This window comes from Lepisosteus oculatus, chromosome 25, assembly GCF_040954835.1.
Source record: "Lepisosteus oculatus isolate fLepOcu1 chromosome 25, fLepOcu1.hap2, whole genome shotgun sequence".
Classification (NCBI taxonomy): domain Eukaryota; kingdom Metazoa; phylum Chordata; class Actinopteri; order Semionotiformes; family Lepisosteidae; genus Lepisosteus; species Lepisosteus oculatus.
Window position 1 is genome coordinate 3,099,428 of NC_090720.1, and position 23,983 is coordinate 3,123,410.

Below are 23,983 nucleotides of genomic sequence, written 5' to 3' on the forward strand. Positions count from 1 at the left end.
CAAACTTTTGCGAGCAGCATGTACAAGATTATTCACAAGATCCATTCCCACCTGTTTGTAGTCATTTTATTATGTATAACACTTTGTCCAAGAAAGATTCTGAGACGGTCTGAAAACATTTATAATTAAAACCATTGTAAACTATAAAATTAAAAAAAGCAGCACGAACGGGACTATTACAATCATATCAAAAACTGACAATACCTTTTGTATGTTTTTAATACAAAAAAGTATATAATTGTTAACAGAGGCACTAGAAATAACTCACTTTTGGCCAAAGCATGGAGACCGATTAAATACACTGCCATCCAAGTCATTAGAACATAAAATACAGGGTTTGATTTACCTGTGCCCATGAAATGCAATTTCCTCCACACTTGTGAAATTTGTATAAATCTGTCAGACTAAAGATTTCCATCAACTGGAACTGATCATTATCTATAAAAATGAATCTAAAGCTCAAATACCGGTTTTCATCTTTGTGGTGCAACACTCACATTCAAAACAAAAAAACTGGTTTCTTTGCTCTGAAATCGAGCTTTTTGCTTCACCTGTATAAAAGGTAATTATTGGATATTTTCCATTACTTTGTAATGACTATGTCTGCAGCAACATGCTGTCAAATGCAAATCTTGGTCAAAGCAAGTGGGAGTCCTTGTAACAGTCTGAATTCTGCTGACTCGGCTCCATCTGTGCTGTTTGTTGGTGCCTGTCTCCATGGCGTCAGCGTGCAGGGATATGGGAGGTTACTGGGCCTCTATCCCCTTGGGTGCCAAGGACAGCTGGAGACCACACCCTTGCAAAACACTGCATTTAACACAAAAAGGAGTTTGTGCCATAGGTCATCTCTGCATACTGTAGCAAGGTCCCTATAACCCAACCCCCCCCAGAGTGGCAATTCTTTTCATGACCTGTCCCAGGCTTGGAGGGCAGAGGAATTCCCATCTGTCATTCGTGGAGCAATGCCTGTTCATACATGGTGCTCTCGGGTAAAACCAGGGTCTCTTCAGCTTTTCTCTTTTTTTTTTTACTGAAGCCAAGCAAATGTCTCTTCATCCAAGTTCCAAACAACTGTCAAAAGCAACACCTTCGTACATCAAGCATGAAGTAGCACCGAACACGAAGGAGAGTTGTGAAAAAGCCTTTGTTGCAATTCAGCCCTGTTTAATCCCATCTTTAAGGTGGCGTCACCCAACGAATTCAGCGACCTCGGAGCAGCCTTTCGAAGCGATGGTGGCACAAAAAGAAGTCCTCACGAGCTTCGCTCGGTTTCCCTGGAGTTCCCCGGCTCCTCCTGGTGACAGCCAGCCGAGTCCCGCTCGCCCAGGTCCACGTCGCTGAAGTCCTCCTCGGCCCGCTCCGCGATGGGGTCGTAGCGCTCGTACTGGGGAGGCTCCTCCTCGGCCGCGCCGCCCGCAGGCGGCTGCCCCAGGTTCCTCCGGTTCATGTCCCGCTCGGAGAGGGGGCGCTCCGCGGGGGACCCCTCGCCCGCCGGGCCCCCCTGCTTCCTGTTCCCGTGGGGGGCCGCGTACAGGTCGAAAGGCATCTTCAAGGCCTCTTCGTAGGCCGGGGGCGCGATCTCCAGGGCGTAGAGGTTGTAAGGAGGAGGGGAGCTGCTGGTGCCAGCCTCCGGCCGGAAGGGCAGGGGCAGGAGGCTGCCCGGGCGGTGGGGTATCACGCTGTAGGCTGTGGGCAGAAGATCAGAGACCAGTTAACAGTTAACTCAAGGAGGGCTCCTTCCGGTTTCTTCCATCCCTGTACAGTCTGCTACCAATACTTAGGACTTCCTCCACTGTCCTCATGGCATCAAAGCTCTGCCTTTCCTAGTTCTGATGCAGCCCTTATACAAGGAGTCAATATTGATAGGCAGTTGAACCATAACCGATAACTATGCTTGTATTCATATACCAAAATTGAGAAACAGCTCGACATTGGCTAGAAGCTATTAGGGATCTTTTGAATCACCTTTAGAGTAACAACGATACCACCTTTAAAAAGCCCAACATCGTCATTCATGTCACTAGAGACGCAAAATTGAGGTATGAAGGCAAATAAGATAATTTACCTTATAAACAGTTTAAGAACCAAATGCATCGCATAAAAGTATTCTGTTCTTCCGGCTGCAAAAAAACTATATTCTTCTACTAGTGTCTGTTAGAAGTGTTAGGCAATGATGGCTCTAGCTGTGCAAATTCTGTGGGTTTTTTAAGGCTACAATCCTGCAGATATTGTAAATTAAACCCATCTAATTAATTAACAACGTAGCATAAACGTAGGCAATAAAGGCATTGTGTTATGCCTCTTGTAGAAACACCGTATGGTGCTCAAATACATAAACGTTAAACAAAAAAAACAAACTTACACGATACGGTGCTTATGCTTTGTGTGGTGTTCTCGTTCTCCACGGAGACGACAGTGACTTCAAAGGGGTGTCCGGCGAAGGTGGGCGAGGGGGGCTTCCTCGTCCTGCAGCAGCAGCGCACGCAGCTGGCGATGACCCCGCACACGAGCATCGCCGACACCACCATGAGAATCAGCCTGCGAGCGCCGAGAGAGCGGGGGTGAGCGGCCAGCCCTGAAGACCCGGCCCTTCTAAGCGTGAGCCGACATGCAGGTGAGACGGCTCTTCAGCTGCTTTATTTCAAATCTGGCAGGAGCTTTTTCCCCAAACAGCTTAATCCACCGATATAGCTGAGCCTTCAATCCCAAATTCCCTTTCTTCTTAACTTCTATGACCGAGCTGAAGTACTCTGTCCGTTATCGTGAACATTAAAACTATCCAGAAGTAATGAAGTAATGAACACGGGCCAACTCACCAGACATACCAGAGCCGCGACCAGTCCACACCGCTATTCGGACACCTTCAATTTGAGAAAAAAAAAAAAAGCATTTAGTTAGGTCTATAACAACTGATATCTTTAAATTGAAGCCGTGACTTCATAAGCAAGAGAAATAGAAATAAAAGCCACGACAGGTATACTTACTCACTGGGACCGTCGCAACGCCGACCAGCCGTCGTTTGCGACACCTAGGAACACGGAGAAAATCGTAAAAACGCGTCCGAAGAGACCATGCCCGTATCGATGAAAACGAATAATTGAAATAACCGTAATCGTGCAACATGGGCACAGCTGCATCATATATGAACTCAAAGGACTAGCAGCAGCAGTAATCACACACAAACAAATGGACTGTTACACCATGTACAAAGGATTTCTTCATATGCTTACCAAGAGCCAGAAAGTTGTAAAAGCCAGGTAGTTCATTGCTGTACCTTTTTTAGGCTAATATCCACTGAGCTTTGGCGCTGGATTTTCAAACCTGCTTTTTTTGTGCACCCAAACTAGCCGATTCTCTGCTCTCCTCCTGGCGTTTTATAGGCCGGCTGTCCACTCCCCGTGACCGACGCCCACTGCGGGCAGGACTGCTGATACTGACGCTGGCTGCGGGAACGGTGAGTCGGAAAGGGCGGAGGTGTGACAGACCTGTTTTTATTTACATTTTCCTCTCGGGATCCGATTACCGCGAATTATGGGCGCCTTTCTCCTCGGGGCTAAAACGGGGTTAAATGTCAGATGAATCTGGGTTTGCGACCGACCGAAGGCAAAATGCGCGTCTTGGTTGTTTCGACTTTGAAACTAACTGCAACGCTTCGGGGTCAGAGCGAGCGAGCGCAGTAATATAAAATGCACAGTAACTGTGAACAGTAAACGGCTAATAACATAGCCTGCGATGTCATTCATTCATTTAGTTGATGCCTTTATTCAAAAAGACTTGCAACAACAGAACATGAGATGTTTTCGCAGCTAATCAAATATCCGAACAACAAAACAGAAGTTGCGACGCTTCTCGTCCCCCTGTGCCATGACAACCTCTGCGATTTCAGTATCATGGTCAGTCATGAATGATCAAGTAATCAAAGTGACGCCAAGAACCTTTAATCAGTATCCAAAATCCAGATACTTGACTTCTTCCAGTGTTTTTGATGCGCGGTGTATCTCGTAGTTCTAGCTCAGCTGTTTTTTCTGGCTCTTTCTCACTGTGGGAAAGCACAGATACGGTATATCTCTGTATTTAGATATCTAAGCTCTCCCCTCACTCACCATGTTACTAAATAACCCAGTTTTCAGCTACATGGTGTACACTTCTGGTAACTCTACTCTTACACAGCGATGCTGTGATTTCAGATTCTAAAATAGCGACATTGATATTTCCAGACATGTACTTGTAAAACAAAACTACATGTCTTTATGAAGAACTGCAAAACGTACTGTTCTACAATATATATATACAGTACAAGTATCCAGCAGTTTACAATCTTCTTTTCCTTGTGAAGGTCACTGCTTGTATCCACACAATTACTGCTATTACTGTATGTACAGGTCTGTAATTTAAAAAGTAAACAGGCAATTCAATATACTGTAGGCAGCTTAATATTACGATTCACACGAAACGGTAATATGTGTAACGCAATTATGTAATTTTGTCGTTTTGACTTCAGCACTGAAATTAAGAAGTCACACAGCACGCATCCTTACACATTATCGCGTAGTCTGTGCTGCACCACGGTAAATATTGATATTCGGGACCGAAGATAATGAGGAGTATGGACTACATCTTGTGACAGGTATGACATGGAGTGTAGGTGTAGTTCTTTTTAATGCCTAGCGCTACCGTGCAACAGATATACCCAGCTTGTGTACTTTATTGATTTACCTGCAAATCACTTTATCGAATGTTCTTTTTTCCTGTTTCGTTACCTGTGTCACATGGCTGTATAAGCCTTTAGGCGAGGTCGTGACTGTGGGCCTAAATCAGCCTCTTTCTTGGCTGACACGGATAAAGAAATGACAATTTCGGAATTCTTCCGGAAATTGTAACATCAGTATCGGTTTGCGCGATCGTCATAGGGTTTAATCAAGCTGTTTACTAGTTCACTAACACTCAACGTTAGCTCACAAGATTTGAACATACCTTTACGGTTCTGTATTACACGAGAAAGCCGAGACAACTGCAGAAATTAGCTGTAGTTTATTTTACTAAAATCATGCCTGCCATCAGGTGGGTTTTTGAGACCTGCGTCTTGCAATGAATGTGTGTTGCATTTATTCCAACAGTAAAAAGTAAATATTTTAAACTTTCTTGACCTAATTAATAGGTCAAAGTGGTTATTTGGTAACAGAATACTGGGGTTAACATCTCTGCTCTGTGTTTGTGACTGACTAGTTAGGACCTCAGTTGAAGGTCTAATCCAAAGGACGGATCCTGCAGCGTGTTCCCGGTAAACTATACTGGAAGAATAGTCTTGGAAATTCCGGTCCACCAACACCACCTTCAACACAAACCTGGTTTTCCTTAGAAGTCTCTTAGCCCGGCACTGGCCCGGGCTAACCTTGCTTAGGTCCTGAGATCTAACGACATCAGCCTACATGCTTGTGAGTCTGCAAGAAGAGAGGGGTATTGCCTGCTGACAGTGCGCAGGAAACTCTTCATAATGATCAGGTGAGCTTCGAGCTGACCGAACGAGCTCCTGGTCAATGTTGCTGGTTCGTTTCAAAATATAATAAATTCTTAAAGTCAAGACTAAATTAGTAGATTAAAAAAAGAACAAATGGTAACACAATAAATAGTAAATACGAATCTACAATACAAATATGTATATATAATTGGTCACTTTTCTCTTTGTTATCTCTGTTATAAAGCCTACTTAATTTACACATTCATTCACTACAGTTGAAGGGCACTTTTAAAATCTTGGAGTGTCCGGGTGAACACATGGCCGTTTGACACACTACAAGTGCAGTAACAGGAGTGGAAAAAGCCGAACAGCTACAGGAGCCCAGTGGAGAGCCGCCTTAAGAAAAGGCAGCAGGTATTTCACATTAAAATGTTTCTGAGTTAAAAAACTTCCACGGCGACTGGCTCTCGACTGTAGGAGTTAGAAGTGGCAGCGAGTTAGCTAACACGTAGTTAACACACAGACGGGAATTGGGGTCAGGGACTTAATGTCACAGTGGCGATTGAATAATTTGTGTGGCAAACGTGTAGGGTTAGAAGTCTATGGACTGTGTTATGTAGCCACCCACTGAAAAGGAGAATTCTGTTCTCGGTATTTTATGTGAATGGAAGGAAAATGACTTTTGACTGGGGAAAAAAAAAACGACAAGTGAAAACGATTGGGAAAATGCTAGGGTTTAGAAGTCAAAATAAATCACACATTCAAGTTGTGTAAGATTATCTCTAGAGGTCTTTTAAGGAGCCGCTGGATGAAAATCGCTGATCAATAATAACAACAGAACGACCAAAATCGGGTCGGTTAGACAACTTTCTCACGTTCCTGCTTGATTTAACACAAATATTGACATGGCAGCAGATTAGATGTGATCCACAGTGTATCCTTTAACCTACACGTAGGCTCCACGATACTTGGCAGAGCTGTTTTCAAGGTGATGTAGGATCATTTGTCCGAAGGGGTAAACGAAATGTGTGTAAGTGTTATTCAAAAATGTCTAAGCTACAAGTACGCTATTTTCTTCGGAAATCTCGTAGTCATTTGAGGGACAAAATGAGTTTCAGCCTTGAAGTATTTTCCGCATTTCTGCTCTGTGACACATTTGAGTTAAAGATAACGTTTTTACCTGTTAGGAAACAGAAACAAGGGAGTCAGAAATGACTTCATAGCTATTAATAATTCAACCACTGCTCCTGCGAACAGACAGGATTCGTCAGGTAAAAAATATCACTGAAGTGCAAAACAGGAGGAACAGCAATGACGTAGAAGCGTTTTTTTCCTTAACGAAAAAGCGAAATTCTAATGAGCACTTAACGCTTAATATCCACCGCTGCGCTTAGAGAAATTCCTCTGGAGTAGTTACATTCCAATTAGTCAGTAGTACAGGTTTAATCATTAAACCGAGAGATTCCCTGGCATGAAGCTGTATGAGCTGAGCAAAGTCATGACCTTATTCCGATCTTAGGACAGCTAAGGAATGTTGTGTCTTTAATTATTAATGGGTAATAACGTAATAATAATGAAAAAAGACGCACCCTCTTTTGGCCTATCTATGATGTAGTATTTTCCCCCTATGTGTGAGCCCAGCACAGCAGGCTGGGGCTTCTACCAGTTTCTGTAGTGGACAGGGAGTGTAAGAATCCTCAGTGTATGGGACAGAAGTCCTTCTCCCCAGAAAGGTTGGCTGGTCATGCAGATGGGGGCATTAACGTGGGGCAGGGTACCTTTGTCAAGGGGGGCCCCTGAACCCACACCCTTCCTGCTGGGGGGTTACTACTTTTCACCCCCATCCCCATGTACTGTATACGACATGGAGGGATTGTCATTATTCAGTAATAATAGTCAGAGACATTGGGTATCTGCTGGTAATGGGTGTAGTGCTTGGAAACGTTCTAGCCCCTTCTTTGACTGTATCATTCAATGTCAGATTAAAACTTTCTGCATGTATTTTGGTCTTAAATAGGAGTATTTTTAGCACCATTTACTGACCCATTTTAATTTGGAAACAGTAATGTGACCTGGTCCACGGTCTGTTTGTCTTACTCAGAGTGAGGTGGAACTAGCTTGATGCCAGCTGTATGTTATGTGTACACGTTAGACAAACACAGGCAGTCAGGGGGAAAGGCTGCCAATCTCTTCTTCAAATGACCTGAAATCTGCCCTGTGGAGAAGAAGCCATGATGGTCACCGCTCTGGAAGGCCAAGGGAGACAGCTTTTAAATTGACGCTGGCTCTGTAGCAGCCTTGTTTTGTTCAGATGCTGCCTTTTATTGAGTGCCTGAGAATAAAAGAGTGCATGTGTGAGACATTGTGTCCTATAATCTTATCAGAGTTACCCTAAGCCATACCCTTCCCAGAAACTCCAGCTCAGGTGTTTGTATTCTTGCACTGTGCTTTCAGTTGAGCTCGTGCTGGAAAATCTATGCTGCGTGTAGTGCAGCACAGGTCGATAGTGCATGTTCACGTTCTGTAGCTGCTGAGTAAACAGGTCATTTGCCTCTTGGACGTCATCATCCACGGTGAGATCAATGATCTTCCTCAGGTCAGTCTGTGTCTTATGAAACACCTAACATTTCCCTTGTACCAGAAGAACAGCCTGATAAAAGTATGAATTGCACACTGACCGAACCCCAATCAAGACTTCACAAGAGTTCGAAATCTTCAGAATGCACCCCAGCCCATTTATCTTGAACTGGTTAGTTTCTTTCATTTTAGTTGTGTCTGGGACTTTGTCACTCTTCTGAGTTAACTGCAGCTTCTTAACTATTTTTGTTCCACTTTTTCTAACACCAAATGAGTTCTCCTTAGGAAATTGTACAATTAACACCAGGGACTGGGTGATAACTAAGTGCATTTAACCCCTCTATCCCCGGAAACCCTCCGAATTCTGTACTTAAACCTGTCCCCTGTACTTAATCATGCGTGATCTCAAAGAACAAGCTGCCATATCTCGGCCTGAGTGGCTACACATCAGTTTTGATTTATTTGTCCAAAACAAGGAGTGTGCTTTGACAGGTGTCCCCACCTGTGTGTTTTATATACTTCATCCAAAGGGTGGACCCACTAGACCAACCAAATCAGATGTTAAACTTTCAACGACGCTGCTATTCTTAAATGCCCTAGTCACACAGAGAGTTTTATGGTGTTACAGTTGTGGCATTTACTGTTTATTTTATGGGCCTGCAACAACCATTGGAATGTAGAGCTGGATATCTTTTGTATCCACGGGTCTGCTTGGCTCCTTTTTTCTTTTTTAACATTTCTTATGTTCTTTCTTTATTACACAAAGGGTGGTGGGAGAGTGGAACAAGATCGTCAGCCACGTTGTTAAAGCTGACACCTTCTCTTCTGTGGAGAAACAGCTGGATGAGATCCTGGGATCAATCAGCTACTAACTACCAGACAGGCTAGATGGGTTGAGTGAGCTCCTCCTGTTTATAACCTTTCTTCTGTTCCCAAGTACCTCTGGGGTATAAAGTGTTACTTGCCTCACAGCCCTAAGAAGAAGCTTTCAGAAGTCGAGGGTTTGACTGAAACAAAATATCCAAGGTTCAGCAGACAGGCCCAGCACTAGACAGACCTCTATTCCACAACATTAACTGGATATTTCTTACAGCGGCTTGGTAAAAGGCTATAAACACTTCCAGCATGTTGACTTTTCACCCCCCCACCCCTATCACTCTAGTGTGTAAACACATGGGTCTACATTTTCCACTGTGGGTAAACCTCCGGCTCTACAGTACAGGAACTGAATTGGCCGTTTGCCCACAGTGGAAAATTGGACCCAATAACTTTTACTTAATAGCATGCAGGCACAATAAACATACAAGCAGGGAACCCTAACCATCAATAGATTTTCAATGGGGAACCGTACAGCCGGTAACGTGGTTTTGTCTCATTGCAAAGCGTTGTGCTTCCTACTTCAGACACCTGCAGTGCTCTGTGCCTGTTTAGCAAGCTGTTCTGGAACGCTGGGAGGGCATGGGTTTGTGTTCTCAGCCATGAAGAGTCATGCAAAGCCCTCCTGCAATTTAAAGAGCTGTGCATCAGGGGAGGAGAAGGAAGAGCCCAGTCCCACTCCCAGCGAAGTATGCAAATGGCAATCTGGCCCATCAGATGTGTTTTTCTGTCCTCTAAATGTCAACACCTTGGCTATTACAATAAGGGGCACATTCGTATACAACTTCAGTGGTGAGGCCACAGAAGGGATTGTGAACAGCAAGACACAATATGTTCACTCCCACAGCACCTGTGCTTTCCCACCTGAGCTAAAGAACGTGGCACCTTGACAGGGGCAGCTATGCTCCCTGCTGGAGCCAGTGTCGGTGGCTGGGCACTCCGGGAGCTGGTAGAACACTTCTCAGTTACTGTCTCTGGCCCCGTGTCTACCTCTTCCCTGGAACGTTCTCAGACAGCAGGGCTGAATCGGGCAGGCATGGGTCACTGGACATGAGACATGAGACACTTGCTCTCAACGATCGTTCTCACAGGAAGCCATTCACTCATCCTTTGCTGTTTCTTCACTTCACTGATATGATAGGATCATGGTTGCTTTTCCATCTTCTTCTGTTTTTACAATAAAATGGCATCAGAATCCTTGGCAACAAGGCAGTAGAGGCAACTCAAGATTTTGGTCTATCATTTAGCCTATATTATTTTCACCCTGTATTATTTTTACATGGGTGGACACAAAAAACAAAAGCAATAAGCGACTGGTCTCTGTGCTCAATTTTGAAGCTGATAGAAAATAATTTTAAAAATAATTTTTTCTTGTTAAATCTGGAAAACAAAATTATACACAAAGAATTTGCTCATTTTCAGCAAAATTATAGAACTTTTTTGTCCCTCCTCTTGAGTTAAAAGCTAACTTCTCTTCATTCACTATGTCAATCAGGTGTACCCATTAATGTTTTCAAGTGAAGATCCTACTGTAGGTTTTATTACCAAGCACTGTGAAGTCACATTTCCTAGGAGATCTAACACAACATTGTCCATAAGATTGGCCTTAACCCTCCACTTCTCTGGAGTTATGTTACATTAATGAGTGTGTTAGAACCTTTTTTTTCAAGCAGACCAGAAGGCAAAGTAAAAACAAAATCACAGAATGAAACATTTAATTACAGCTACTAAATATTACTGGTACCAAATAAATAAAGGCTCCCTGTCAACATTCCACGCCTTTGTTTTCACAGCTACTCAAATTATTTACAATGGTTTCAGTAGGAAAAGCTGGAGTTATCGCTAACTGTGGTAAGTAAAAAAAAACAGGCTCTGTTATACCTTCATAATCTGATCAGTCCCAGGACTTCTGTGGTACAACCACATTGCAATATGATAAGCAGAAAAATGCTTTATTATTTTATTCCAGCTCCTAACATTAGGAACCTGCTGACTAAATGCACACAATGTTGCAATTGATTCACACCACAGGATGTCAGAAGATCAGAAATTTGTATTCCCAGTGAAAGATTATGTTGATGTTGATGAGTTGGCACTGGCGGCCTCAGAATGTGTTTTTGATGGGATTAGGGTTTATTAAACAAGGCTACTCGTACTGTAGGTACATCAGGACTGGCTAGGTCATTCCATACTCCCGCCACCCTTTGTGTAAAGAAGTGGCTCCTGTTTTTATTTTTTACACACTTCCACCAGTGTTTATTTGTGTCCTCTGGCCCATGCCTCAAAGTTGATGATGAATAAGTCCGTAGGCTTGACTTTGTCAGTGCCATTAAGGAAGTCTTTGGCTCTTTTGCAGTTGAAAATCACTCATCATTAACATAAAATTCTTATTAACTATTACTTTGCAGAATTATGCTAAACCCTTGTCCCTAATTGACAATATAACAACACAGATGCTGGTTATGTTATACTACTGCAAGGGACGCATGTTGAGTAGCCTTGGCATACAGTATATCAATTTACATTTAATTCCGACTGCAGAACGATTGTTATTAATTTTAAATTCTTCCAAAACGGGACAACTAGGTTTAAAACAATAAAATATTCCAGCACACCCCCCTCACCAATTTCCAGGCCAGGGCAACATCAGCTGTACGTACACCCCTGCACATTTCTGAGAAAGGTCCACTATAATAAAGTCTGACAGGGATATTCAAAGTGCCATTCAAGACTCATCCCTTGTTCCGGGGATCTCCATACAAACTATAACAAGGTAAGACAGAATCCACACATGCCACAGGAGAGAATGCAAAGCTGGAGTTCTGCATGGCTAATATTAATAGCCACACTTGTGAAGTAAATTCCAGATCTTGCACACGTGATAATGTCAGGATATGACTGATAGGAAAAGAAAGAAATGGCATTAACAGGAACAACAAAAGGAAGTGTGAAATCTGAGAAGCAATGGCTTCTCACATTGCAGTCCAGTCATTCTGCACAGATCCAGCACTTAAAACACACAGCTGTAGATCTGCAGAACAGCAGAAACAGAAATCTTTTGAACCTTAGAATCTCTAAGACAGGCAGAAAGTAAAACTGTTTCCTTTTAAATAGCATAAATAAAAATAGCAGTCGAGGGAGAAAAATAAAATAAAATAGCCAGCTTTTAAGGTTTCTGGAAACCAGTAATCACTTTATTTGATTTCAGGTGGTCTAAACAACCAAGCAGTCAGGAAAGGTTGAATCCAATAACCACAGTAAACACAATTATCCTGATCAATAACGCACATCAAGTGTCATTTAAAGACATGAAAGACTGCCTCAGGTAAGCGACTGATGAGCCCATGAGAAAGCTTGCCTTTCTGGCCTTCTCTTGCCTCCTGGCACTGGTGATTATATCTAGTGTCCGTAAAAATAGCAGAAACATTAACACACCTGATTATTTGCAGCCTGGACTATTTTTCCCACTAAAGAGAGAAACGTATTCTGTTCAATAGAACGAGCTCAAATCCCAAAGTTTTTTTAAACAATTACAGGTTTAAAATATTAAAACTCAACATTTCATATATATATATATTCACAAACAATATACTGTTACAGCTAGGTGGGGGGCAGTAACACCTAGCTAGTCAACATTTGCAGTTCTCTTCAAAGCTTCAGAACAAGAAAGCAACTGAAGTGTTTACTTAGTTGTACTGGACCTGAGCATATTGATCAAAGAATGGCTGGTTTACCTTGGTACATTAAATTATCTTGGTAAATAATTCTGGGGCATTAAAAGTCGAGAGAAGGAACAGCAAGGCACAAAGAGAGGAGAAGAGACAATGCCAAGTGAGAGGTCCTCGCTCCCATCAGCCTTTGAGACAAGATGCGACAGCTTGTCATATTGCTGTTTTTAGGAAACTGATTTCCTGTATAGAGAATCACCAGGTCGAAAACGGTCTCTCCTGGTGAGTGGGTGCATTTTTAGAATAGGGAGATTCCTATATATTTTGTAGCATCTGGATCTATATATTGAGAGATTTAACTTAGTCTGTATTCTGTTTTGTGCAGAAAGTAGCTTTATTTCTCTTTTTGGTCGGTTAGGCGTTATATACTGTATGATTTAAATACTTGTTAGCACTCTGGGGATCTTTCTTGTTGGTCTGTATGCAGGCCTCCAAAATACCTTGTTTATAAACCAAATAACATGTAAGTTTATGTTTATGTTGTGTTGTTTAGTGTGTCACTATTATTAATGACTAATTGTTTAATCCAGTTTACCTGATGTTTCACTCTGCACCAAAGCTGTGCCAGAGAAAAAAAGACCCAGGTATCTGTAATTATACCAACTTCTAGGGTATATTAATGGCAAAATATATAAATAATGATTATTTAGTTTAATTACTGATCAACCGCTTAGTCTATTTCTGGCAATTTTCTATTTTCAAAAATCCAAACCTGTAACAGTACAATACATATACTGCAGTGATATTAAAAAATTGTTGTGCAAAATGCACTTTTTGCCAAACACGAAGTACAATGTAATCTTTGATGCAGCCATGTCTGTATTCCAAAGCTTGTTTTTCTGCTCTGGTCAGCCGATAACTAGAAAATTATTGGTCAAAATGTTTACTTTTTACTTGTGGATATTTTTTGTTCATTTCAAACCACAATCAGCTAACAGGCTTCATGGCATTAAAACTAAAATAATTCTCTTTTTATTAAATCCGATTGTATCTAAAATAAACCTTTATCTGATGGAATAATGTGTCTATTATTTAGTTTAATTATCAGGGTAAGCCTCTTGAAGTGCTTTAATTGGTGTGTACCTCTCCTAAAACACTTGGTTTGTAGCTCGATGTGATTGATTTTAGTGCAGCTTCTGATATTTAAACTCAGACATCACAATAGACATCACTATTCCTCTATACATTAAACAGTGCTTAACTCTGTCACCTGTTATATCAACAGTACATCCACAGCTGTTACCCAAGTTTTGTAAATGCTTGGTTGAGATATGTTTTCCAGAACTCTCAGTAAAGAGTAACACAATTATTTTTTAAATTGTAAAAACCGATTTAGAGTCCCAAAAATAGCCACAATGCATTTGGAGGCACAACCACGAAAAACATTCCGGTAAGGGGTCATTGTTTCCTAATGCCTTCCTATTCCTGCTAAATTTCAGCAGCGATATTGATCTGGTGATGTGCGACTTCACAGTCAATGTGAGAAAAGGCAAAGCAGAGCTTCCACTTGCTCTGAAACAGCAATAACCCAACTGGGGAGAAAACTGTACAATGACACTCCAAAAATAGAGTTCTGACAAGCGAGGAATAGCTTAAAGTTTTGAAATAACATGAAAATGTTATTTACAGTGCATAGTTACTCATTTTCATATTATTACACACACTGTACCTTCAAGAATAAAAAGGGAAAGTTTCGCCTCTAAGTTTCTGTAAATAATAGGCCTCATCATACATTTACACAAACCACTGGGCAGTGCCTTGAGAATAGACCACCTGACAAGGGTTTATTTATCCAGGAAGTGCTTTAGAAATGGAGACCAGCCCTGACAGGATCTCCTCCACCCATGGAGCCAAACATCAAACACTCATGCATACAAGAACTCAAGGTCATGGTGATACATCTTTGCTTTGGTTCAGCATCAGATAGGCTGGTTTGCATAGTAGTGATAGCAGAACACTGATACACTGTATAGCATGCAAATGCATTCACTCAGATTCAAACCACAACCACGTGTCCAGTTCAGAGTTGCAGGGGAACCTGAGCCTGTCCTGGCAAGCAGAGGTGCAAAGCAGGGTACACCCTGGACGAGACGCCAGTCCATCGCAGGGCAGACATACTGTAGACGCACTTGGTGACTTACAGTTTATTTTTATTTTATTAAAAGCTTGAAGACATTTTGAAGCCACCGGATATTTATCTTTTTATACAAATCAACCATTCGTACGGGAACTGGAGAAGTGAGGACCATAGACTGTGAAGCCACCCACCGTTTTCTGTCCTGTGAGTACAAAGTATCTACAGAGGATGTCAAGACAAATGGAGGATTGAGTCTGATACCAGTGAAGCAGTGAACCACTTACAGATCAGAGAATGCAAGTTGAAACTACAAGGAAGCACATTAGTAGAAAACTTTTACATGAAGGTCTGTGAGAGTCTGGAGCAAGATACCCAGCCATGCTGTCAGAACTCATAACCTTCCTTCCTTCAGAAAACAGCGTTACAAGATCCTTTGAACACTTAGCTACTAGCCAACACACAAGCTTGCAGGGCTGGGTGGCCATCTCTTGCTCGTAACCTTTCTTGTGTTTCACTGATAACACTGTAAACCCACATGTGCTGGGTAAGTTACAGGGTTGCCGCTGCGCAGCAGGTGAAGGACATCCTGGCTGACCGAGACCAACTCCAGTCATGTTCGGCTTCGGCTGTTTGAGCTCTGAGCAGTCAATCCCCGTGCCAGTTAGCTAACGCCACAGTCGAGCTGACCCGGTGATGTCTGCACTGTATGGCTCAACGCGGACTTTGAGCAAGCACCTTAACTGGCTGAAAGGTTCAGCAGCCCCCCTCTTCCCTTTGTGACCGGATACTGATCAGATTATGATACATATGTAGTCAATAAATGTTAAAGCCTAATCTAATCACGCACACTACAGTACATTTCTGGGATTTTGCTTCTGTTCCAGCAATGCTTTATAGCCTTGGTTTCTGATGACTATAAACTAAGAGGCATCACCAAACAAAATATACGTTTCTCCCCAACACTGCGTTTGGAAATTCTTTGGTATCCACATATATTTCCACACAATTTACAACAGAAGCTCCAAAAGGCATTCACTGATGCAGAAATGGCATTGCCATTTTTGTAAAAACTGGGTATTTTTGCTGCTAACATCATGCTTTTCCAGTCACTTCAGTATCAGTTTTAAATAATGGAAACAGTGGGCTTCTACGCAAAATAGGAACCTAAACATCTGATCTTAATTGGTTTTACGACTTCATCTTGAGCAAACAGTGGCACGCTTAGAGTCATTGGTTATGTGCTTAAGTTGAATGTGCACAATACCTGCTCTCAGCTCAGTCAGCATACACAGCTTCAGAATCCTCATTGTTCATTTCATTTTGTTATTATTTGCTTCCTAGATCAACGCACAATTGTAACAGCGACAGAACACTTTGTAATTGAGACAACCGATTAGTGAAGCACAACAACCTGCCCTGGCAGGGGCACGCCAATGCAGAACAGAACAAAACACAATGTAGTTATTCAGGACCATTACTGATAAAATCAAAGCAACAGCTGTGTTTTACAAGGTAGGACAAAGCTGCAAGCTAGTGTACAGTATACGCTTTGGTGACCTTGCTGTTTTTATTACCTCTTTCTCAGTTCCACTTTTACAACCATTTCAAAAAGGTGCAAAAATGCTTTTCTCCTTTTTTACTTTTTTAATTTTCGTTGTCATTATAGACTGATAATCTGAAAGTATTCTTCAAGTCCACTAGCAGAAGAGGACACAAGATGAGTATAAGCTAACTTGTAAAGATGCATGCAAGCTACTTATAAAACACTAAACCATGCATAACTGCCACGTTACTTATATGTAATGACACAAATGCTTTCCATAAGGGATAACCATGGTTCTGCTGTGAGAACCAGCATCTTTATAGCCCTTACCAAACAAAAGAGTTGCTCATAACATTGTCCTCTCACCTAAAACTGATATTAGGCACTTTAAGGTTTCCCCTCTTTTCCTCACCCTCTTGCATGGAAACACAGGACAAAAAATACCCCTTGACACACCGACCTCTGCTGTTCACCCTATCATGAGGGATTCTCATTTTAAAGACACAAAAACCACAAAATACTAAAGTGTTCAGTCATACTGCTACAACACCAGTGGCTGATTTTCCATAGTCCATAGGTTTCCATAAGTTAATAAACAGTAGTCCTGTGTAAGGATTAGATACTGTCACCTGAGCTGTCTGTACTGCAAAGGGTGGAAAACATCCATCTAACACCACTGGAATATATGTGTAGATCCTGGAGATATAAAATGAAGGTATTTCCCTCTGTCTCAAGAGTTTTTGTGCTGGATCAGATATCGTGATCCCTAGACACACTGCCATTCACATAGGGCTTCTGCTCACTTGCGGCCAGACTGCATCCTGTGGGAAAGAGGGTTTCCAAGGTGAGAGCCTGAGCCAAACATTAAAGGTGTGTTTTAGATTCAGAAGGTCATGGAGTTGACTCAGGTTGATATACAGTCGAGAAAAACCCCAAAGCACAATTCTGGGTTAAATGAAAATAATCAGAACAAAGACAAGAACAAATTCAGAAGACAAGACTAAAATTTAAATTATATTATATATATGGTATTTTAGGAAAAATATTCAATGGTGATTTAAAAAAAAGACTAGAATTTCATATACAATTAATTTGATATTTTTTAAAATATATTCATTTAAAACACTATTGAGATGTTTTTAGCTTACTGCTACATAAGAGGAACTGTTGTTATTAACAGTTTTAATGGCTGAGGTATGGAAAAGGGGAAGATGACTTTGAAGAGAGCTGGATAGTACTCTTCTACAATTTTCAGATTAAAAATGTACCACACTTCCTTCCTACCCCCTAAGTGTCATTTCCTAATTTTTCCCGCTGGTGTCATTTTGGCTGTAAAGGTTGTGTCAGGACACAGGGGGACAAGCAAGTACAATCAGAGGAAGCTAGTTCAAACCTGCAAACCTGCTCATGACTGAGCTCATAACGAGGCACAGAAACGTCTCCAATTCCCAATACCTCCCAGCACTCTTAAAAGCCATCACGTTCTAGATAGGAATCCCACAACATTCTGGAAAACAAAAAATAAAATCTCTGAAAGCATTTGATTTATCCTTACAAAACCATTAGCTGGGTCCTTTGCAAGTAGTTTAAAATATCTTATTCCCAACAACCAGCTAGCTCACTAATTACACTTGTGGCTACGGTAATTTACTACAGTACTTGTTCGGGAACCACTAACTGCTGACTTCATGTGCTCGTTAAGGTGTAAGTGCAAGAAATGGAAATCTTTCTAGGCCGTCTGAGAGCCTGGGAGGCAGACCCAGATCTCCCAGTGGAAAAACACAAAGTTCTGAAAAAAGGTCAGTGGCTGACAAATATTAGACTAACTGAGTCTTCGAAAGCACGTTTAACTCAGACACTAAGCTGTCTACTGAGGTAATGTGCTTTGGAAAGCAGAGGAATATGCAAGCTCTGGTTTCACTGGTGAGATTTTTAAAGGGCAGCGATTTGCATCTTTTTATTGGAAAAATATTTTAGCTATGAAAACTGTTCCAACAAGAAAATAAAACTTTAAATTGTTCATAAACATCTTTGCTGGAGGGAGAAGGGGTAATTTAAATTAGGAACCAGTCATGCACCAAAAGTACCAGTTTTTTAACAAAGTTTAGATAAAGTAGGTTTAACTTCCAGCTTTAAACAGGTTAATTCGTGTAAATGTGACAATGGTGATACACCTCCCCAAACAAAGGATGCACCCTCCTATCAGCACAAGCCTTTCAATTCTTTATTTTTAATGTGCGCACAGCTTTTTGAGACATGAGGATTTATAGTCAGGTATTACTTTATCAAATGTAATCAGTGATGTCACACTGGAAGCCCAGTTTTACAGAACACTCAGGGAGCTACTATTCGTACTTGATTCTTGGAACAGCTGTTTTACATATGAGCAGACAAGCATAAAGCTCTTGGACTTTGGGATTTTCATCTCAGTCTTCTACTTAAAACAGGTGTATTCTTGGCCAGCTACTCTCTGTATCTGGTAGGGACGAGTCATCACATTGTCAAAAGCAGACTATCCCTAGTCATGAATGTGCCCTCGAATCAAGTCTTGGGTTCTCAGCCTGTCTGCTTCGCATAGGAAATCACCCTGAAGAGTATGAATAATCATGCAGTCTATGGACATTTCTTCTGCAATTGCTGAGAGTGAATGAGATGCTTAATGAGCTCTTTGCACATGGAAAGATAAACTCATGAAAGTGCATAACTAAGCGGAATTCTTCCCTGCCAAAAATGCAAAGGTGTCAATGGGTACGTCTCACCCCAGTTCAGTTATTCATTTAGGTTTTACATTTTTCTTTGCAATGTGATCTCTTAGAGTGCAGGAACAAGAAAGGGCTGTTGAACAAGTTTTGATAAGAGTTGAAAAAAACAACAAAGAGAAGCACTTGATCCCAGCATGCTTGCACTTAGTCACATAAAAGCATGCATGCAGAAACAAACAAAAAAAAAAAACGTTTACTAATTTTCTTACGATTTCTTGGGAAACTAGGCAAAAAAAATAAACTCAGTGATGCTCCAGACAATGGCAATGACAATGACAAAGGAAAGTATTTTTAGCTAATTCTCACACCACGCCCCAGATCTTCTAAAGGACTGCAGCTCACCTCTCTTGCTATAGTAGGTCAGATGACTCCCCCACTTTTGTGTTTTTAAGAAGTCTCTTTGCCCTTACAGAACTGGTGCTGTGGTCAAGCCTTTCTTTATGCTTTTCCTATGTGGTGCGGTGTGTTTTCTCTAAATGTGATTATATTAATACTCATCTAAATTTTTTTCAACTATATTCACACTTAATATCCACTGAACTTCATAAAATGAAAACACTTTCAATACAATAAATCTGATTTTTTTACAACCTTATTTGAATGGCCAACATAACTGTTTAACCAACCGCAGAGTCTATATTGACATGAAAGTTATTTACAAATTCCTGAGGTTGCAACCTGAAGGCTTTTTTTTCTCAATGTCTGGTTTATATTCTGTGACCAGACTTTACCCAAGTAATAATAACTAAGATCGCTGTTTAACTGCTGAATTATTGCGCTCATGAGGAAGTCACACATTTGGAACGATTCCACAAAAGCTTAGCTACAGTACTAATTATGTTTGTATCGGCAAGGTAAAATCTGTTCAAGCTCTGACATCAATATTGATGGTAAATGACTACGGTGGCTTTTTTTTTAAGGAGTTGGCAGTTTAAAGACTCCCTGCTGCAAACACAAACACTGTACAAGCATGAGGGTATGAGTAATACTCATGTGAGATTTTTAAATAAATACATATTCATGTTTCTATTAATTAACTATTAATTATGACAGGGCAATGGAGTAGTAAATAAAATAATTTCATTTATCTCAATCTTCTGTGTTTTGTCTTTGTAAAAAAAATACAAATTAAATATGGTGATAATCTGTAGGGTAAAGCTTAACTTCACTTTTAGAATTATTATCAAATCTATGGCTGAATTTCCACATGGAGAATAGCATGACAGACTGGGGAAAAAAAAACAAGATAATATATAAGATATAAATAAGATAGATTTATACACTGATCCTATTAACAAATGCAGTGGAAAGCTGAGTTCTTTCATGCAAGCATAAAGTCCAGATATGGCTTTTGACAAACTCTGACATTTGCCCCATCACATGCCTTGAAAAGACTTACTTATACAAGAACAGATAGGGAAAGAAGAGATGAAAGAAATCTTACACAGGAACACCAAGTTAATGAGCTTTGTAAAGTCCTTGGGAAAATTCAGAAAACCTGTGATGTTGTAATTAACAATAACCATTGAGTTGGGGTTAATACCGTAAGATATGAAAAGGTCATCTAGCAATGACAGGCACTTTCCTAGGGATTTTATAAGTTTGAAGACGAAACAGGAGCTGAGGAACCCCCAAGTATTCAGCTGCAGAGCCCAACTATCTCCCAGTTGGGACTTGTTCCACTCAGAAACAGCAGGTCTTGCCTTAATGTCTGGTTTTCTTAATGCAAGGCCATTTCCTCTTTAAACAGTAGATGACCCTTTTGTGCAAGTTTCTCAAACTCTTCAAATAACACAAATCCTGGGCAGTGGATGTCATGGTTTAAAGAATGCTACATTTTAGAAGCTTACAGGTTTTAGGAATTGACCTTTTCTCATGGTGGAAAAAGCAATATTGATCCATGAATGAGACACAGAACCAAATCCTACTAAAACCTTTCTAATTCAGGCCACGTAAGGGGAGTGTAAAAAATACAGTAGCTTTTAACATCAAGAGATATACCAAAGGATGTTTAGTTTTTGTTGTTTTTAAATTGGTTGGGTTTTTGTTTAACTGCACTCCAGGTATGAGAAAGAGACAAACGGTACCTGTCTTGACAGTAGATAATAAGACTAAGGGACAGGCAAGAAAAAAAAAGCTTTCTTTGGAAAAGTGTCAGTTTCACCACAATGACATTGTAGAAAACGTCCTGAAACATCTTTCACGACTTTCTTTGTAATTAATGCTTACAGCAGATATTGCATTAGTTAATAACATTTATATTTGTGGGTAGGCAGCTCAGAGGGTTTTCTGTTTAAATCGGGAATAGCCTCAGCCATACATGAAAAGCCCAGCTTAAGTTGAATCAACTGCTGATTTAAAGGGAACCCCAAAACCCAAAACGCCTCTAAGAACCAGGATTTAGGATCCTAGTTATTAAATGTTTGGAAAGTCAAAACATTTATTTTTTCCTAAAAAGAACAGAACGTGGCCAGAGCCTGAAATCTATACATTCACCATGTTATACACATTTGCCAAGTCCTAAGCTGAAGGCTTGCTGTTTTTTTTGTAATGTAATGATTGATCAAAGGCACCTATATATACAGCCCCAGAGCAGATACAAAGGAGTTCATATTTGACTAAACTGATTGAACAGTGAATTTATGTATTTATGAAAAGTACTGTTTTATTTCTATCTCATTATATGTTACTTAAGCAAGTGTTTGTTTATCCGTAACACATTACATATCTAGAAAGACAGTCCAGATAAAATTGCTGTTATGAGTCCCGACCACAAAAGCGCCAATTATGCTAGCCTTGATCAGTTATATAATTAACCATAATATTAAGATGATTCTTACTGCCCCCTGAGGTTCGTTATAATGGGTTGCCAGAGAATATCTATGGTGCCAGAACGCTAAATTATCCTAGTGTTATCAGATGGTTAAGCAAATAAACATTTTAGCATTTATAATGGACACCTTGATCACATGTGCGCACACTTCAGATACTGCATGAAAGATTTATATACATATTTGAGACATGAGTCCCAGGGCAGACTTTGTTTGCAAAAAAAAAAAAGCATAGCATTCCTGATACTGCATCAGCCATGGATCCTAAGGCAAGAATAGTTCATGTAATTTTCCTACCTTATCTTAAGAGGCAATAATGTGCAGGTAGAAGTGACTTAGTGACATTGAGGCCAAGACTATCCACTCTCCTTTTCCCTAGTGTACAGGGAGAGGTGAACTTAAGGTGAGTTGAAATAGCTGTTCTGCTTGCAAAAGTACTCTATTTACACCTGTTCACAGGCCTAGATACATAGATAAAAGGTGTTGTCAGAATATCCAGGACAGGGATGCATAGACTTGCATTGAGAGACCATGTCTAAGCACTGAGAACCATTCAGAGCGTTCCAGCCTTAGACTAAAGCAGCTTGAATCCCAAAGACCTGCAACAAAACAGTACGAGTAATCGCTGATCTGGGTTTCATATTACGGAAAATTTTATAAATCCTCCTTCATTCAGTTTTTATCAGACTTTCCTTGTAAATGGGGCTTTTTAAATGCTTTCCGGTTTTTACCAGTGACCTGCTGAAGGATGACACATCCTACTGCCTTAATTGTACACACATTTTTCCAAAACAAAGTGAAAAGGATACTAGAGATGTGTAAACATTATGGGTGAATGGAAATCCTTCGTGTGACTGGTTTGCGTAGAGCAATAGGCTCTGCACTTGAAAACATGTTGCAGGCAACAATAAGGCAAATGTGCAGCACCTTTGCCTGAACAACCTGAATGTGATCTTCTCCCCAATTATTCCAAGACATCTGACATCTACTGTATACACAAATGACCCAAAGCAGTTGAACAGGAAATCCTTGGTCTGCTCTAACCATTTGTTATTTTGAACTAAGGGCCAGAGGACATTTTACATGGATCATTCAAGCTTATGTGATTCTGCATAGCTTCCACCTGAGAGCTTCACTGCTATTGTCACTCATCATACAAGCCAGTACAGCAGCAGTTCTGGAGGCTAGCTTTTCACATTCAGCAGGTCGTCCTGCTGTTAGTTCAAAATAACGTTAATACGTCCTCTTTTAAAGAAGAAAATAAGCTCACAAGAAAGGTGTCTGTGATAGCCCTAAACATATAAAAACCTAAGAATATTTATCCAGCAACAGATCTAAGCAATTTTTAGTCAAAGACAGTGGATTTCCTATCCCTCCAGGTTGAGAAACACTGTTCTAATACAGGTTTTTCCACTGTGTGAAAGATGCAGGACTTCTCCTAAGAGCAATGAACTACTGTTTTTGTTTCAGATACTGCGTGTGCCAAACCAACCAAAGAACAGCTGTCAATATTTATTCTTCAAACTGCACTTTTCACTTAGAAGTTGAGTCCCCGCCGGGGTTCCCAATACAACTAATGAAAGTATACCTGCAGGTGAATGAGACAGGAGGACAGGTTTTCTGACAGCCAGCTACACACAGGTAATAAGATGGCCATGTGAATTTTAATTTTACTCAAGCCATGTTGCTTGAGCCCAATGAAACATGGTCTTCGACCTTGTTGAGTTTTACCTTCTTTAGCCCTGGAAGACCCTCTCTCCAGCTGACATCACCAATATGGTCACGCATGTCACATGTCTATGTGGAGAGTGTAAAGCTTCTATGCACAGAGAACATGCACATAAGAGAATACAAACAGAAATTCCTACTGTATCAAGTCGCGCTGTGTTTGAGCGAACACTTTAAAGTACAAGAAGAACACCCTAAAATTTAGCTGCTGATAGATGTTAAGTCAGTGTAATAAAGCTGGACTATAAATCTCATGTCTGATCACTTAAAAATGTTACTGCGCCTGCCCAGACGGTTTTTAAACATCATTGGGAGAGAAGCAAATACTGTATCTTTAGAAGTGAATAATATCTCTACTGATAAATCCTATAACATTTTGAATGAAAGATCAAATATATACTTA

General features: G+C 40.7%; 1 protein-coding gene across 2 annotated transcripts; it reads right to left on the reverse strand.

Annotated features, from left to right (window-relative positions):
* Positions 1-50: 50 nt before the first annotated feature.
* Positions 51-3,416, reverse strand: LOC107075588 (transmembrane protein 52). 2 transcript variants are annotated; one of them, XM_015337236.2, is made up of 5 exons: positions 3,231-3,416; positions 2,985-3,028; positions 2,817-2,861; positions 2,363-2,538; positions 51-1,686 (listed from the first exon to the last, which is right to left on the reverse strand). In XM_015337236.2, the coding sequence occupies exons 1-5, from the start codon at positions 3,264-3,266 to the stop codon at positions 1,253-1,255; spliced, it is 735 nt and encodes a 244-aa protein (XP_015192722.2). In that variant the 5' UTR covers positions 3,267-3,416; the 3' UTR covers positions 51-1,252. The 2 variants fall into 2 exon arrangements, with proteins under 2 accessions (XP_015192722.2, XP_015192723.2); XM_015337237.2 differs by having other exon boundaries at positions 3,275-3,413.
* Positions 3,417-23,983: the final 20,567 nt, after the last annotated feature.

What these genes read in the sequence shown, in the direction of transcription:
- LOC107075588 (XM_015337236.2), bottom strand. Translation starts at nt 3,266, where the DNA reads ATGAACTACCTGGCTTTTACAACTTTCTGGCTCTTG. An exon ending in TCGCGGCTCTGGTATGTCTG is followed by an intron (nt 2,539 to 2,816) that starts GTGAGTTGGCCC and finishes CGGCGCTCGCAG; the next exon opens with GCTGATTCTCATGGTGGTGT. An exon ending in AAGCATAAGCACCGTATCGT is followed by an intron (nt 1,687 to 2,362) that starts GTAAGTTTGTTT and finishes TTCTGCCCACAG; the next exon opens with CCTACAGCGTGATACCCCAC.